General features: G+C 47.4%; 1 protein-coding gene across 1 annotated transcript in view; it reads right to left on the bottom strand.

The window, feature by feature from the left end:
* AAAS (aladin WD repeat nucleoporin) overlaps nt 1–16,388 on the bottom strand; it is a 249,575-nt gene that overhangs the window by 6,487 nt on the left and 226,700 nt on the right. Inside the window, 2 exon segments of the mRNA XM_030198169.1 lie at nt 2,723–2,807; nt 8,532–8,613. Of these exon segments, the coding sequence (XP_030054029.1) occupies nt 2,723–2,807; nt 8,532–8,613 (167 nt within the window).

Below are 16,388 nucleotides of genomic sequence, written 5' to 3'. Positions count from 1 at the left end.
ATCTTCAAAATGCTCATGGCCTGCACTAACAGGTTGGGCAAATCCTCTGAGTGAAAGATCCGCGCTGCAGAAGGGTAATCCGCTCCATCTGAGCGGGAATCCATCTCCTCCAAGGAATCCCCAAAGGACCGTTGGGAGAACTCAGATATGCTGCCCTCATCTAAATCAGAGGAGACAGAGTCCTCTAGGGCCTGGAAATCCACCCGAGGGCGTTTGCTTCCGGAGGCCTCAACCCCTTTATCGAACAAGGGAGCAGGGGCAGCGTTTTGCATAAGGAAAGCCTGATGCAGCAGCAAAATGAACTCAGGGGATAAACCCCCCCCCCCCGACTGTGCACTTCTGCAGCCTGGGCCACGGCCCTAGGCGCACCCTCAACCGGCGCTCGCGAGAGCGGGGGAGAAACATGCTGCGCATCCAAAATGGCGTCCGGCGCGAAACTCCGAGAAGGAGCCGCGCGGGAAGAATGGTGCTTAACTTTGGCCGCTTTTTTGCAGTCGCCCGAATCAAGGGCGACCATAGCATTAACGTCTCCCACCTCAAAGGCGGCCCAAGAAGAAGCCGTCCGAGCAGAGTGGCCGGCCAAAAGGGGGGGGGGGGGGGGGGGGTGAGCAGCGGGGGATGGGCGTTTATGGCGGGAAAAACCGCCGCACCGGAGGAAGAACCGGGACACTGACCAGCCTCCCAACTGATGCCCAAAAAAGGCGATTCAGGTTTTGAAACCCCCGCATCCCCGCTAGATGCGCACACGCGGTCCGGGGAGCGATTCTTCACGCCCTCGCCCTATGACGCCATAGGCCACGTGGAGACCGATCAGGGAACCCCCTGCCCACTACAAAAGGTAAAAATTACCTGCTTCTCGCTCCGAGCTGTAACAAACTGGTGTCCCAGTGAGCAGCTGCAATAATCGCTGATATAAACGTTGAAATAAACGCCTTTAAAGGACGTTCAAAATTTTTTTTTTTTTTGCTTAAACGGAGCCAGCGGGAGGGGGGAGAAAAGGAGGGACCTGGCACCACCAGGTTTGCACTTGCTCAAGAAGAGCCCTCAACCCCAGGTACTCAACAAAACCTAAAAATTAGGCTTGGAGACCTAGCCAGAGCTGCTGCTGTGTGTGACCACCACCTGCTGAGATAGAGAACATACTGAGGAGTTTCCGGCAGCACATGACCACATATAGGGAGGGAAAAGGATTGCTCTCTATCTCCACCTGCTGGTAGATGGACACAACCCACCAGTCTATGGATTGATCAGCATGATGATATGGAATCCAGATTTGCTGGGATGAAAACCAGCTGCAGCAGGGGGCAATACGAGAAACAGAAACCAACTGGAGTGGCTGTTGAGCACAAGAACTACTATTTTGTAAGCCCCTGAGGAAGTCATAAGGCGAAATGGTAGCCCTGTTGGGCTGGAAAGTTAAGTGCTCAATTAGTCCATATTGATGCAGATTAATTGTAAAAAAATGGCACGTTGAATGGCAGAATTATAGATTAAAACTATAAAAAGAAGGAAATAAATTAAAAAAAAGAAAACTTTTTAATAATTAAAAAGGAATAATAATAATTAGCATTCAGGTTTTTTAGACCAATGAATGAAATGGAGCAATCCATAAAAGGTGTGATACATATGAGATATTGCTGGGTGTCCAAGGTTGTTCTCCTCCATTTACATTAGTACATCTAAAACTCAGCAATTTAGCCACCAAGATTCCTGCTTGTAGTTCACAATATAACAGAGCCTGGTAGAGTGAGTATTAAAATATCTAGTGGGAAATTCATTAAGCAGCGTTAGGGCCATAAGTCAAGTTATGTGGCCCTTAAGCTACTTGATCAAAAATACCATGTCAATATTTAAGACATCGTGGGTTAAATGTTAATAAAATGCAAACATGCATGTTTTGCATCTCATTACTATACAAATACTCTTAACACAACTTGCAGTGATATACTGCAAGTCACGTTTGGGCCCAAAACTCACAGTAAAGGAACCCCAGCTTTTTGCTGTGGCTATTTCACCATCTGGGAGCATCAAGCTGCAAAACCGCGTTCCGATGCTCCCAGAACACCAGAGCAGGGTCGTCCGCCCACCCCACCCAACAAGAACAAGTCCCCTCACCTTAAAGGTAGCCCTTGTCCCCCCTCAAAGGGCCATCTTCACATGGGGGAGGGTCCTCTGGGGTTCTTTGGACAAGAGCGATGACTAGTTGCTGCTGTCTAGTTTGGCATCACTTCCAAATACTATTGCCAGGGATCATATTCTTTATATGAAAACATGACCCCTAGTGGTAGTTGCACAAGAATACCGCTAGGAGTGCAATTCTGGATGTGGCACCAGACTGGGCATTGCTTCTGCCCAGAGGACCCTCCCTTCCCCTGGACCACCAATGATGCTATGGTAACCCTTTGAGGTGGCAAGGGCAACCTTTAACGTGGGGGGTGGGCCCCTGCTCTGGTGTCTCGGGAGCATCAAGACATGGCTTTGCAGCCTGATGCTCCTGGGCACATAGTACAAACGCTGCTTGCAAGGTGGCTCACAAGCAGCGTTATTCCTCTACCATGGGATTCAGCAACCTGCGGTACTGGAATTGCGCAGGTTGCTGAATCCTGCGGGGAGTCAAAGTGCAGTAAAAGGCAAACTTTTACTGCACCTTGATGAATTCCCTGTTTAATGTCCTTCAGCTCCAGCATCATATCCAATGTACAAAACAATCCACGACACCTACCACTGTGAGGAGAGCTCCCTTTCGGAAGCAGGGATGAAAGCTCATCAGTTGAGGCTCAGCCCCCTTCTCACCCTGGATAAATCCACTGCAAGGAAGAGAAGAAGTGGTTACCACTGTGCACCAGTCTGCTGGATGATTAGTGTATTAAACCATAAAACAGGGTCACATTTAAGATTGCAGAAAATTAGACCAAAATATCCCCTCTCTTATCAGTTTGATTTACATATAATTTTGCATAAAAACCGTTTCCTGCAAACTCAAGGGGGAAGGGGATTAAAAAACAAAACACAAAAACATAAACCATGCTATAAAAGAAGGTGAGACACACTTATTCCATGTAACATTTAAGTTCTTTTAACATAAGTTGATGCACAGTTTTCTCTCTTCTAGAAGTTACAGAAAATTAAATGCTCTGTGAAAAGATGCACCACTTCAAAGCAATGAAAGCAAACTGATGACCCTTAATTACTAAAATCACCATGTTAACAACCACCATTTGTACATTTATTATTGTCCTAGGATCACATTGGGCCTGCCATCTATCGATTTTGCTCCTCCTCAGCTTCCTGTACATTTGTTACCTCCCTTCTCTGTTGGCTAAGCTTATTCTACAGAACACTTTCCTGAACAGCCAGCATTCTCCTGGGATCTTTGCTGGGACAGTATCATTAATTCATTTAAAAGGCTTATACTACTACTACTACTACTTAACATTTCTAGAGCGCTACTAGGGTTACGCAGCGCTGTACAATTTAACAAAGAGAGACAGTCCCTGCTCAAAGAGCTTACAATCTAATAGACAAGTGAACGGTCGGTCCGATAGGGGCAGTCAAATTGGGGCAGTCTGGATTCACTGAACGGTAAGGGTTAGGTGCCGAACGCAGCATTGAAGAGGTGGGCTTTAAGCAAAGGCTTGAAGACGGGCAGGGAGGGGGCTTGGCGTAAGGGTTCAGGAAGGTTGTTCCAAGCATAGGGTGAGGCGAGGCAGAATGAGCGGAGCCTGGAGTTGGCGGTGGTGGAGAAGGGTACTGAGAGGAGGGATTTATCCTGTGAACGGAGGTTACGAGCGGGAACGTAAGGGGAGATGAGGGTAGAAAGATAGTGAGGGGCAGCAGACAGTGCATTTGTAGGTAAGGAGTAGAAGCTTGAATTGAATGCGGTATCTGATCGGACCCAGTGAAGTGACCTGAGGAGAGGGGTGATATGAGTATATCGGTTCTGGCGGAATATGAGACGTGCAGCAGAGTTCTGAACAGACTGAAGGGGGGATAGATGGCTAAGTGGGAGGCCGGTGAGAAGTAAGTTGCAGTAGTCCAGGCGAGAGGTAATGAGAGCGTGGACGAGAGTTCGGGTGGTGTGTTCAGAGAGGAAAGGGCGAATTTTGCTGATGTTAAAGAGGAAGAAGCGACAGGTCTTGGCTATCTGCTGGATATGCGCAGAGAAGGAGAGAGAGGAGTCAAAGATGACTCCGAGGTTGCGGGCAGATGAAACGGGGAGGATGAGGGTGTTATCAACTGAGATAGAAAGTGGAGGAAGAGGAGAAGTGGGTTATACTGCCTCTGAAGTGGCAATAAGGTAGTTCACAAAATATGTATCCAATGTATAAACACAAAAAAGGAAGACAAAATCTCCACAGAAATGGTCCATACAAAAACAAAAGTGGAGAACAGACACAATGTACAAACCATGAAGTGTGCAATCGCGATGTTTAAAACTGTACCTGACATGGGTTGTGTTTTGGCCTAATAGCCTGCATTAGGAGTCCAAAATATATCTGTGAAAATCAATATAGTATGTGATATCTTTATATTCGATCAGAAAGAATAATTTCTATGTAGTACAGTTTTTTAGTGGGTAAGTTTGGAGCCAAAGTTGTGTTGCTTGAGTATCATTAGCGAAATTGCATAAGGCATTTTTGATAATTTTTCTGATTGAATATAAGGATATTACATACTATACTGGCTTTCACAGATATATTCTGGACTGCTGGATGCAGGCCACTAGGCCGAAACATGGCCAGTGTCGGGTCCTTTAGCATTTTATTAAATGTCTCAATTGCACACTCCATGGTTTGAACATTATGTCTTCTCTCCACTTTTGGTTTTGTTCAAAACAAAACAAAAAACAAGATTAATACACAGTAAAAAGCATGCTCACAATAGCCATGTTTTTACACATTTCCAAAAAGAACGCAGGTTCCCCATTTAGTAAGTCTAAAGGAATGATGTTCCATGAAGGCAGACCTACACATGAAAAGGCCACATAAAAAATCTTATTTGTTGTGATCAACATCAACAGGGACCTGTAACTGGACACTTAAATAGGAGGCGATCATCTTACTAGCCAATTTATAAGAAATGTTAAGCTCAATTCTCTCTGACAAATTGTTAACCAGTGCAGTAACTACAGCTTGTAAACCTGTCCAAGCTACAATGTATGTTGCAGTGCTTTGGACTAACTGTAGCTGCTTTGGAAGTCTAAAATACAGATAACTGTAGCAATCCAGAAAAAGAGAACTTAAAGATACTTGTGTCTCTAATTGTTTAATTAGGTTAGGGACGTCATCCACAGCGTTACTCTATAGGATAGTATGATGAGTTCATGAATCAGGGTTCCATTAAGGCCCAAAGATTTCCAGTCAAATTACCCACCTTAGAAATGACTGCATGTATCTTCCTAAATTTCCTAAATCTCTCTCTCTCCCTCCTCCAGATTTCAACCCCTTCTTCCACCTCAATCTCACTGTTTTTCCTCCTTTGAAGTCCACTCCATCCGCCTTTTCTCTCCTCTGCCTCTTCGAATAGCGGTCATTTATCGTCCCCCTGATAAGTCCCTTTCATCCTTTCTCAGTGACTTTGATGCCTGGCTTGCCTTCTTCCATGATCCTTCCTCCCCCTCTCTCATTCTTGGTGACTTTAATATTCCTGCTAATGATCCTTCCAACTCTTATATTTCCAAGTTACTCGCTTTAACATCCTCCTTTAATCTCCAACTATGCTCCACCTCCCCCACTCATCAAAATGGTCACTGTCTTGATCTCATCTTCTCCTCCAACTGTTCACTCTCTAGTTTCCTTGCCTCTGATCTTCCCCTCTCTGATCACCATCTTATAACTTTCACACTTAAATCTCCTCCCTCCCAGTCCCATCCTATCTTATCTAATTTATCTAGGAATCTTCAAGATATTGACCTTTCATCTCTATCCTCCCATGTTTCAAAGCTTCTCTCTACTGTGGCACCATCCACGTCCGTCAACGAGGCTGGTTCTTCTTACAACAATACTCTATCCTCTGCCTTAGACACTCTTGCACCTTTGATGACCCGCTCTATAAGGCGTACAAAACCCCAACCTTGGCTGACTTCTAATATCCGCTACCTACGTTCCTGTACCCGCTCCGCCGAATGCCTCTGGCGGAAATCTCGGGCCCTTGTTGATTTCTTACACTTTAAGTTCATGCTCACCTCCTTCCAATCTGCTCTTTTACGCGCCAAACAGGATTATTATATCCAACTGACCAACTCTCTTGGCTCTAACCCTCAACTTCTCTTCACCACATTGAACTCTCTCCTCAAGGTGCCCCCTCCCCCAACTCCCCCTTCATTATCTCCTCAGACCCTTGCTGAATTCTTTCACGACAAGGTTCAAAAGATAAACCTTGAATTCTCTACCTCGCCACCTCTCCCTCCACTAGTCCGTTCCCCTCTCTCCTTCCCCTCATTCCTTTTCCTCCTTTCCTGAAGTTACTATTGAGGAAACTACACTTCTCCTTTCTTCCTCAAAATGTACTACCTCTTCCTCTGATCCCATTCCCACCCACCTTCTTAATGCCATCTCACCTGCTCTTATTCCGTTTATCTGTCACATTCTCAACCTCTCACTTTCCACTGCAACTGTCCCTACTGCCTTTAAATATACTGTGGTCACACCTCTCCTTAAGAAGCCTTCACTCGACCCTACTTGTCCCTCTAATTACCGACCCATCTCCCTCCTCCCTTTTCTCTCCAAATTATTTGAGCGTGCTGTTCACCACCGCTGCCTTGATTTTCTCTCCTCACATGCTATTCTTGACCCACTACAATCTGGTTTTCGCCCTCTCCACTCAACCGAAACTGCCCTTACTAAAGTCTCCATTAACCTATTACTGGCTAAATCCAGAGGTCTCTATTTCATCCTCATTCTTCTTGATCTTTCCGCTGCTTTTGACACTGTCGATCACAGCATACTCCTCGATACCCTGTCCTCACTTGGATTCCAGGGCTCTGTCCTTTCCTGGTTCTCTTCCTACCTCTCCCTCCGCACCTTCAGTGTTCACTCTGGTGGATCCTCTTCTACTTCTATCCCTCTGCCTGTCGGCGTACCTCAGGGTTCTGTTCTTGGTCCCCTCCTCTTTTCTATCTACACTTCTTCACTTGGTTCATTAATCTCATCCCATGGCTTTTCCTACCATCTCTATGCTGATGACTCCCAAATATACCTTTCTACCCCTGATATCTCACCTTGCATCCAAACCAAAGTTTCAGCGTGCTTGTCTGACATTGCTGTCTGGATGTCTCAACGCCACCTGAAATTAAACATGACCAAAACTGAGCTTCTCATTTTTACCCCCATACCCACCTCCCCACTCCCTCCGTTTTCTATTTCTGTTAATGGCTCTCTCATTCTCCCTGTCTCCTCAGCTCGAAACCTTGGGGTTATCTTTGACTCTTTGCTCTCCTTCTCTGCTCATATCCAGCAGACCGCCAAGACCTGTCATTTCTTTCTTTACAACATCCGTAAAATCCGCCCCTTTCTTTCTGAGCACTCTACCAAAACCCTCATCCACACCCTTGTCACCTCTCGTTTAGACTACTGCAATCTGCTTCTTGCTGGCCTCCCACTTAGTCACCTCTCTCTTCTCCAATCAGTTCAAAACTCTGCTGCCCGTTTCGTCTTCCGCCAGAGTCGCTTTACTCATACTACCCCTCTCCTCAAGACCCTTCACTGGCTCCCTATCCGTTTTCGCATCCTGTTCAAACTTCTTCTACTAACCTATAAATGTACTCACTCTGCTGCTCCCCAGTATCTCTCCACACTCGTCCTTCCCTACACCCCTTCCCGTGCACTCCGCTCCATGGATAAATCCTTCTTATCTGTTCCCTTCTCCACTACTGCCAACTCCAGACTTCGCGCCTTCTGTCTCGCTGCACCCTAGGCCTGGAATAAACTTCCTGAGCCCCTACGTCTTGCCCCATCCTTGGCCACCTTTAAATCTAGACTGAAAGCCCACCTATTTAACATTGCTTTTGACTCGTAACCACTTGCAACCACTCGCCTCCACCTACCCTCCTCTCCTCCTTCCTGTACACATTAATTGATTTGATTACTTTTTTTTTTATCTATTAGATTGTAAGCTCTTTGAGCAGGGACTGTCTTTCTTCTATGTTTTGCAGCGCTGCGTACGCCTTGTAGCGCTATAGAAATGCTAAATAGTAGTAGTAGTAGTAAATTTATGTATTTGAATTTGGCTTCACGCTCTTTTTGGCAAGTTTGGTACAGCAGGTATTTCCCTGTCCCTGGAGGGATTACAGTCTACATTTGTATCCAAGGTAATAGAGGGTTAAGTCAGTTTGTCAAAGGTCACAATGAGCAGCAATAGAAGTTGAACTGGGATTCCCTTGTTCTCAGCCCACTGCTTTAACCATTAGGCTACACCTCCACTTGTAAAGTATGTAGGGATACCTCTTTTAATAAAAAGGCGCTGTAAAAGTCTCAAATGTGTTGTTCCTGAATTATACTACTAAAGTTCTGAGAGTGGACATATCTACTCACCAGGGTAGAAGCTCAAACACAGGGCTGTTGCGTGTTCTGAACACAGCTAAGACTATTTGGCTTCTTTCTACAGTAGGGTCCCCTGCGAAAAACCAAAAACACAACAAGAATTGTGATTATCCAGGTTGCTTTCACTAATTCATTTTTAGGCACATGATGTGAAACAAGCCACAAACACACTGGCAGGATACCCAAGAAAATAAGCATCTGAAAGAAAATTATACTTAATTCCAGATAAAACACTGACAAGTTGGCTTGGATTATGAGTTGATACCAAAATTACTAGTCAGGGGATAACTCTTTTAATTCCAGAGTCACTTTTAATATCAACTACACAAAGACTCCAGTATTTTTTCTTTATCACAAAAACATTTTATTATATTGCAATGCCCGCTAACCTCACTAGCACTGCTGCCTACTATTAAAACCTCACACATTCACTCCTCTGCTCACCTTGCACACCTGTATTTAATTTAAATACAAAACAGTTGATTTTACATTTTAAACTGCATACTTATACTGTTTCATATTGTACATATGTTTTGCCATGCTTATACATTGTGTCATACTCAAATAATCAAAACTCAGTTCTGCCAGCAAAATGGTCCTTTTCCTACAAACTCCACGCCTCCCGCATGGGCGCAGTGAAAATGTTTCCACATAAATGCTGGATGACTGTTCTTCATGGACAAACTCTGTGTATCCGTTAAACCTCCATTGGCTGTTCAAATTCACCACCTCCAGTCATTAGTATGCATCACAATACAGGTGCTGTGTGCTCAGTGACTAACTCAACAGTCCACCATATCTATTTCATGTTATGCCGGCTCCTCAATGCAGGACCGCATTTCACAAATCTTCCTCAGGAGGAACCACCATCAAATTTGTTCTACACCTCCAGTGGCTGCATACCGGATTGAAACTCCCTTCCCAACCACCGAGCTATAGATGCCTTAGAAGCAGCTGCTCCCTTCTTGGGCCCCCCATGAAGGACAAATAACCTGTCCAAAGACCTGAATTCCTCCGACCTGCGCAAGTAAACCTTCAACACGCGGAGCACATCCAATTTCGCCAAACGACGCTGAGAAGCATCCCCCGTCCGGTCCCCCAAGACCGGCAACAAAATCACCTGACATGAAAGGAGGATACCACCTTAGGCAAAAACGAAGGCACTGGACGCAGCGAAACCTTTTCCTTAGAAAACCACAGAAACGGAGGCCTACATGAAAGAGCCTGAAGTTCTGAAATCCTGCGAGCCGACGAAATAGCTACTAAAAGACCACCTTCATAGTAAGGTCTTTTATCGAACAAGACTCCAAGGGCTCAAAAGAAGAACCCGCCAAAGAGTCAAGAATGATATTAAGATCCCACTAAGGCACTACCGGCCGCTGAAGAGGATGAAGCAACTTCACCTCCCTCAAAAAACGGACCACATCCGGGAAAGACGCAACCGACCTGCCCTGCACCTTACCCTGAAAACATGCCAAAGCAGCCAGCTGCACCTTCAAAGATGACAATGAAAGGCCCTTCTCAAAACCATCCTGCAAGAAATCTAAAATGCACCACACAGAAGCTGTCGAAGGGACACACGCCCGGCCTCCACACCAATCTTCAAATATGCGCCACACACGCATATAGGCCAATGACGTCGCACATTTGCGAGACTGCAGCATCGTCTGAATTACCTGAGGGGAAAACCCTTTCCTTCTCAACCGTTCCCTCTCAAGAGCCACACCGTAAGAGAGAACCGAGCCAGATCCGGCATGACAATTGGACCCTGACACAACAGCACCGAGCCCCCCCCAGCCGCAGAGGCTCACCTTCTAACAAGTGCATCAGATCCCCGAACCACGGCCGCCAGTTCGGAGCCACCAACAACACCGGACCCGCATGACATTCTACCCTCTATAGGACTTGACCTATCAAGGGCCACGAGGGAAACACGTACAGCAACACCCGCTGAGGCCACAGAAGGACCAACGCATCAATCCCTTCCGCTCGCGGATCCTGACGCCAACTGAAACACCGAGGAACCTGAGCATTCTGTGCCGACGCCATGAGATCCACTACTGGCATTCTCCACTTTAGAACTATTTGGTCGAACACCGACCGGTGCAGAGACCATTCTCCGGGGTCCAACATGTGTCTGCTTAGAAAATCCTTGGTCACGTTGTCCACCCCGGCCATGTGCGCCACCGAAATCTGCACTAGATGCCTTTCCGCCCAACTCATGAGCAGAGCAGTCTCGATTGCCAACCGCAGACTCTTTGTACCGCCCTGCCGGTTGACATATGCTACCGCTGTCGCATTGTCGGACATGACTCTTACCGTCTTTCCGACCACACTTGAGCGAAACGCCAACAGAGCTAGCTGAATCGCCCTCGTCTCCAACCGGTTGATACACCACTGAGCTTCCTCCGTCGACCACCACCCCTGCGCGGACCGACCGAGACACTGAGCTCCCCAGCCCAGCAGACTGGCATCCGTTACCCAAATCACCCACTGAGGAGGTTCCAACGGCATGCCCTTTTTCAGATGGGCCGAGCACAGCCACCACTGGAGACTGCGCCGAGAAGCCCCCCTCAATGGCAAATGCAACTCCAAACTGTGTACCTGGGGAGACCACCGGGACAACAGAGCCGCCTGAAGCTGACGCATATGCGCCCTGGCCCATGGTACTACCTCTATTGTCGCTGCCATAAGGCCCAGAACCCGAAGGAAAACAGCAAAAGTAGAGGCTAACAAATGTGCAAAGGACCTTGATATTGATATGAATATTCTGAATAAACTGTTTTTTGAGATTATCTCCCTATTGGTTTGCACATTTGTCAGCCTCTACTTTTGCTGTTTTGCTTTGACTTTCCGTGGAGGCTCCTCCTGTCTTCTTGGATTTGCCCAGAACCCGAAGGTACATTCGAACCGTCAGACTCTGAACGGACATTAACAGCCGGACCTGCTGCTGAAGAGAGGCGATCTGAGAATCCGGCAGAAAAATGCAACCCACTGCCGTGTTGAACCGCACTCCCAAGTACTGCAGACTCTGCGATGGGATCAACTGACTTTTGACTACATTCACTACCCATCTGAGCGATTCCAGAAACGCGACCACCTGAGCCGTCGCCGCAACACTGTGAGCCCGAGACTTCGCCTGGATCAACCAGTCGTCCAGGTACGGATGCACCAGAATTCCCTGCCTCCGCAAAGCCGCTGCTACCACCACCATTATCTTGGAGAAGGTGCGTGGAGCCGTTGCCAGACCAAAAGGCAGAGCACAGAACTGAAAGTGCCTCCCTAAAACAGCAAAACAAAGGAAACGCGCTGATGGGCCTCTCAAATCGGCATGTGCAGATACGCTTCCGTGAGGTCCAGTGACGTGAGAAATTCTCCCTGACGAACAGCCACTATGACCGAGTGCAGAGTTTCCATGTGGAAGGATTATTATTATTATTATTTGTGGCATTTATACCCCGCTCGATAGCAGGTTCAGTGCAGCTTACAAAGTGTGGTACAAAGTATCACAGGGATAATACAAAGTATAAAGGATGGCACCTTGAGCGCCCCATTGACCCTCTTGAGATCTAAAATGGGTCGAAACTGGTCCTCCTTCTTCGGCACCACAAAGTAAATGGAACAACAACCCATTCCCTGCTCATGCCGAGGAACGGGTACCACAGCTCCCAACTGGATTAAGCGACCCAGAGTCTCTTGAATAGCTTTTAACTTGACTCGAGAGTGACAAGGAGAGGGAAGAAACAGATCCGGCAGCGGGTACTCGAACTCGAGCGCATAACCGTCACAAACGTCCTCCAGCACCCACTGATCTGAAGTAAAACAGACGAAATCGCGCCCCGACCTTCACCAGAGGCTGGATACGCACAACTTCATAAGGAGGACTTTTTACCATTTCCGGCACCTCCGGAGGAGTCCCGACCTCCTCGACGACCCCCTCGAAAGGACTGCGTCCGCTGGAAAAAAACGGCTTTTAGAAGGAGATACAAATCTGCCTGGCCTGTACCGCCTCGCGTCCTTAAACCAACCTCTAGCCGAACCACCTCGACTAGCCTACTTAGGCTGTAACTCCGGCAACCATGAGACCTTGGTATCCCCAAGACCACTCATCAGTTTATCCAAGTCCTCTCCAAACAAAATAGAACCTTTGAAAGGTAGAGAACACAACTTTGCTTTAGAGGCCGCATCTGCCACCCAGCCCCTAAGCCAAAGAGCCCTGCGAGCCGTCACCGCCAGAGCCATATTCTTAGCCGAAGCCCTTAACAAATCATAAAGGGTGTCCGCCAAAAACGAAGACCCCATCTCCAATTTGGCCAGGTCCTGAACCAAACCAGTCCTATCTAACGCAGGCTCATCCAAGAGCTTCTCCGCCCAACGGAAATAAGCTCTGGCTACCAAGCCCCCACACACAGAGGCTTGCAAGGCCAAAGCCGACAAATCAAATCTGCGCTTCAGAAATGACTCTAGCTTCCTATCCTGAGAATCCCGTAAGGCTGTACCGCCATCCACCGGAATGGCCGTAGCCTTAGTAACCGCCGTAACCACAGCATCCACAGTAGGTGGTTTCAGCAGGGCCAAATCTTCCGGAGGCAAGGGATACAGCTGCGCCATAGCCCTAGACACCTTACAAGCAGCCTCCGCAACAGACCATTCCTGAAAAACCAGGTCTCTAATGTCTGAATTCATGGGAAAGGAATGAGAGGCTCTCCGAATCCCCTTAACCAAGGGATCTACCTGGGGTCCCTCCACAGAGGGAGTGGCCGCCGGAGCAAACTTCAAAGTAGAGATCACCTGATCAATGAGCTCTAACAACTCCTTATGAAAAATGCGAACCACTGAAGAATCTTCCCCAGGCCTTAGCCCATCCTGATCCTCAGACTTATCTAAGAGATCCTCCTCTCCTGGGTCACTCCAAACCTCCGACCCAGGCAGAGAAAGTATCTCCATAACTCCCACTGAGCTAGCAGCCTCCGGGGAACGAACAGCCTGAGAGGGGCCAGCTGTCCAGGCATTATACAGAGACCAAACAAACTCAGTGGAGAAACCAGACCCCCCGACGCTGCTGAAGCCCCAACAACACTTCCCGCAGTCTCCGCGATGGACCCACTTGCTCCCGAGGCGGCAGGTCCATCGCGTGATCCGCGGCTAAACTAGGCGCGCTTCCCACCACACATGGGTCCCCGGCGCCGGTACGGAATGTGCGGCCAAAAGGGCCGCGCTTCCCGCCAAAAATGGCTCCGTCGAGGCTGACCCGGGAAGCGCTGCCAAAAAGGCGGCGTTTCCTGCCCGGCTCTGCCGTTGCCGGCCCGGAATGTGCGGTCAAATCGCTGCCCAACACCTCCGCCAACTCAGGGGAAAGCACGGGGGGCAAAAGCGCTGACAACGTAGGCGCCCCACAAAATTTACCACCTTTCACTTCAACGCCGCGCTTCGACCAAAACCAACACCTCACAGGCTTAGACATAATGGCCGCAAACACAATAAAAACAAACAGTTGCTTTGTGCTCTGACAGACTAATAGGCAAAACCGCCTAAGGCAAGAATGCCCTTGAAGACGTTTTATCTCTGGACTGCCACAAGAACGGCCAAAATAGCCGCCTTTTAAAAACGTTTATTTATTTATTTTTAAACCTCGTTGCTGATGCTTAAACGCCTCAAGGGTACAGAACGAGGTCTGTAGCCGAGGTCAAGCAGGAAGAGCACAGGGGGAGGGACCCGGCCACCCGGGTGTGACACCACACAGGGTATAAGAAGCCCCTTAGGACTTACACACTGTAATAGAGATCCAAGTGTGGGTTCTCTAACATTTACAACCCAACCTAGAAACCCCAAACGGGCCTACCAGACTGAGTACACTGCACAGGCTGCACACATCTACCCTCTGCTGAGACTGAGAAAATACTGGTTAGCAGAAGGTCTGCACAGGCTACTTGTATAAGAAGTTTTAGTGTTCTCAGTCTCCCTCTGCTGGTAGGAGTGCATAATCCAAACGTCTTGAATGGTATGGAGGATTGCTGAGGAACAGTCTTTTTACACTAAGGGCAAATAGCAATAAGAGAAAATTAGCCGTGGGCACCCCTCATTGCTTATCCTCATAAGGAGAGTATTAAATGAAACACAAAATAAGCGTATGGGGACAAAGATATCATATATATACTTTGGATGAAAGGCAGGAGAGGGGAAATATAATAGAGATATTTATATAACTATGTGGCATAAATGCACAGGAGGTGAGTCTCTTTCAATTGAAAGGAAGCTCTGGAATGAGAGGGCATAGGAGGAAGGTGAAAGGGGACAGACTCAGGAATAACCTGAGGCAATACTTCTTCATGGGAAGGGTGGTGAATTCGTGGAACGGCCTCCAAATGGAGGTGGTTGAGATTCAAAAAAGTTTGAGACAAGTACATAGGATCTCTAAGGGAGAAGACGGGACAATAGATGGAATGGATGGTCAGACTTGACAGGCCACATGGTTTTTATCTGCCTTCATTTTTCTGTTTTTAGAACAGAAAACTGTTCCACAGACACTGAGGGAAATGCAGCAACTCAGAAACCAACACTGTAATGTATGGACAGCGACAGGCAGAGCCTGGCTTCTACTGAACTGTACACTAGTACAAATAAGAAACCAGAAAGAATCAAACACAAGCAGCTACGGGCAGGTTTTATTTTTTCTTTAAATCAATACATTTAAACATATGAATTAGTGCATCATCCAACAGAATTACATAACTAGCTAACAGACCCTGTGCCCCCTCACACCCACAGCTAAAGAATGAGAAACAGTGGTGAGGGGAGAATCGTGGTTCTTCAGCGCTACTCCCCCAACCATTAAATTCCTCCCTCCCCTCCACTCTTCCGCCCCCCCCCCCCCCCGCCTCAATGATGGCATCCAGATGAGTCCATTCCTCCATACCATCCATGCAGGCGTTCAGTAAAGCACTTCAGTTCTCTCAAAGCAGCAAGGTGAAAAATTCAATCATTAAAAGTTGGCCCCCATACTTGTTTCCATGTAGCTGCAGCCAAACAAATGTTTAAGGCACACTTGCTGATGGAATCCCCTCTTATTACTGAGTCCCAAAAGACAAGCCTTCGAGTCCAAAGGAAAGATGATATCCATCCCCTTTTCCATACAACCCCCCCCCCCCCCCCCCACTAAAGACCAATACTACTGTATTACAGTTTATTCAGACTTGATACAGTGGTGGAAATAAGTATTTGATCCCTTGCTGATTTTGTAAGTTTGCCCACTGACAAAGACATGAGCAGCCCATAATTGAAGGGTAGGTTATTGGTAACAGTGAGAGATAGCACATCACAAATTAAATCCGGAAAATCACATTGTGGAAAGTATATGAATTTATTTGCATTCTGCAGAGGGAAATAAGTATTTAATCCCTCTGGCAAACAAGACCTAATACTTGGTGGCAAAACCCTTGTTGGCAAGCACAGCGGTCAGACGTCTTCTGTAGTTGATGATGAGGTTTGCACACATGTCAGGAGGAATTTTGGTCCACTCCTCTTTGCAGATCATCTCTAAATCATTAAGAGTTCTGGGCTGTCGCTTGGCAACTCGCAGCTTCAGCTCCCTCCATAAGTTTTCAATGGGATTAAGGTCTGGTGACTGGCTAGGCCACTCCATGACCCTAATGTGCTTCTTCCTGAGCCACTCCTTTGTTGCCTTGGCTGTATGTTTTGGGTCATTGTCGTGCTGGAAGACCCAGCCATGACCCATTTTTAAGGCCCTGGCGGAGGGAAGGAGGTTGTCACTCAGAATTGTACGGTACATGGCCCCATCCATTCTCCCATTGATGCGGTGAAGTAGTCCTGTGCCCTTAGCAGAGAAAC

This window comes from Microcaecilia unicolor, chromosome 3 (genome assembly GCF_901765095.1).
Source record: "Microcaecilia unicolor chromosome 3, aMicUni1.1, whole genome shotgun sequence".
Classification (NCBI taxonomy): domain Eukaryota; kingdom Metazoa; phylum Chordata; class Amphibia; order Gymnophiona; family Siphonopidae; genus Microcaecilia; species Microcaecilia unicolor.
The sequence above is the reverse complement of the archived record's forward strand: the minus strand, read 5'-3'. Positions and strand labels throughout refer to the sequence as shown.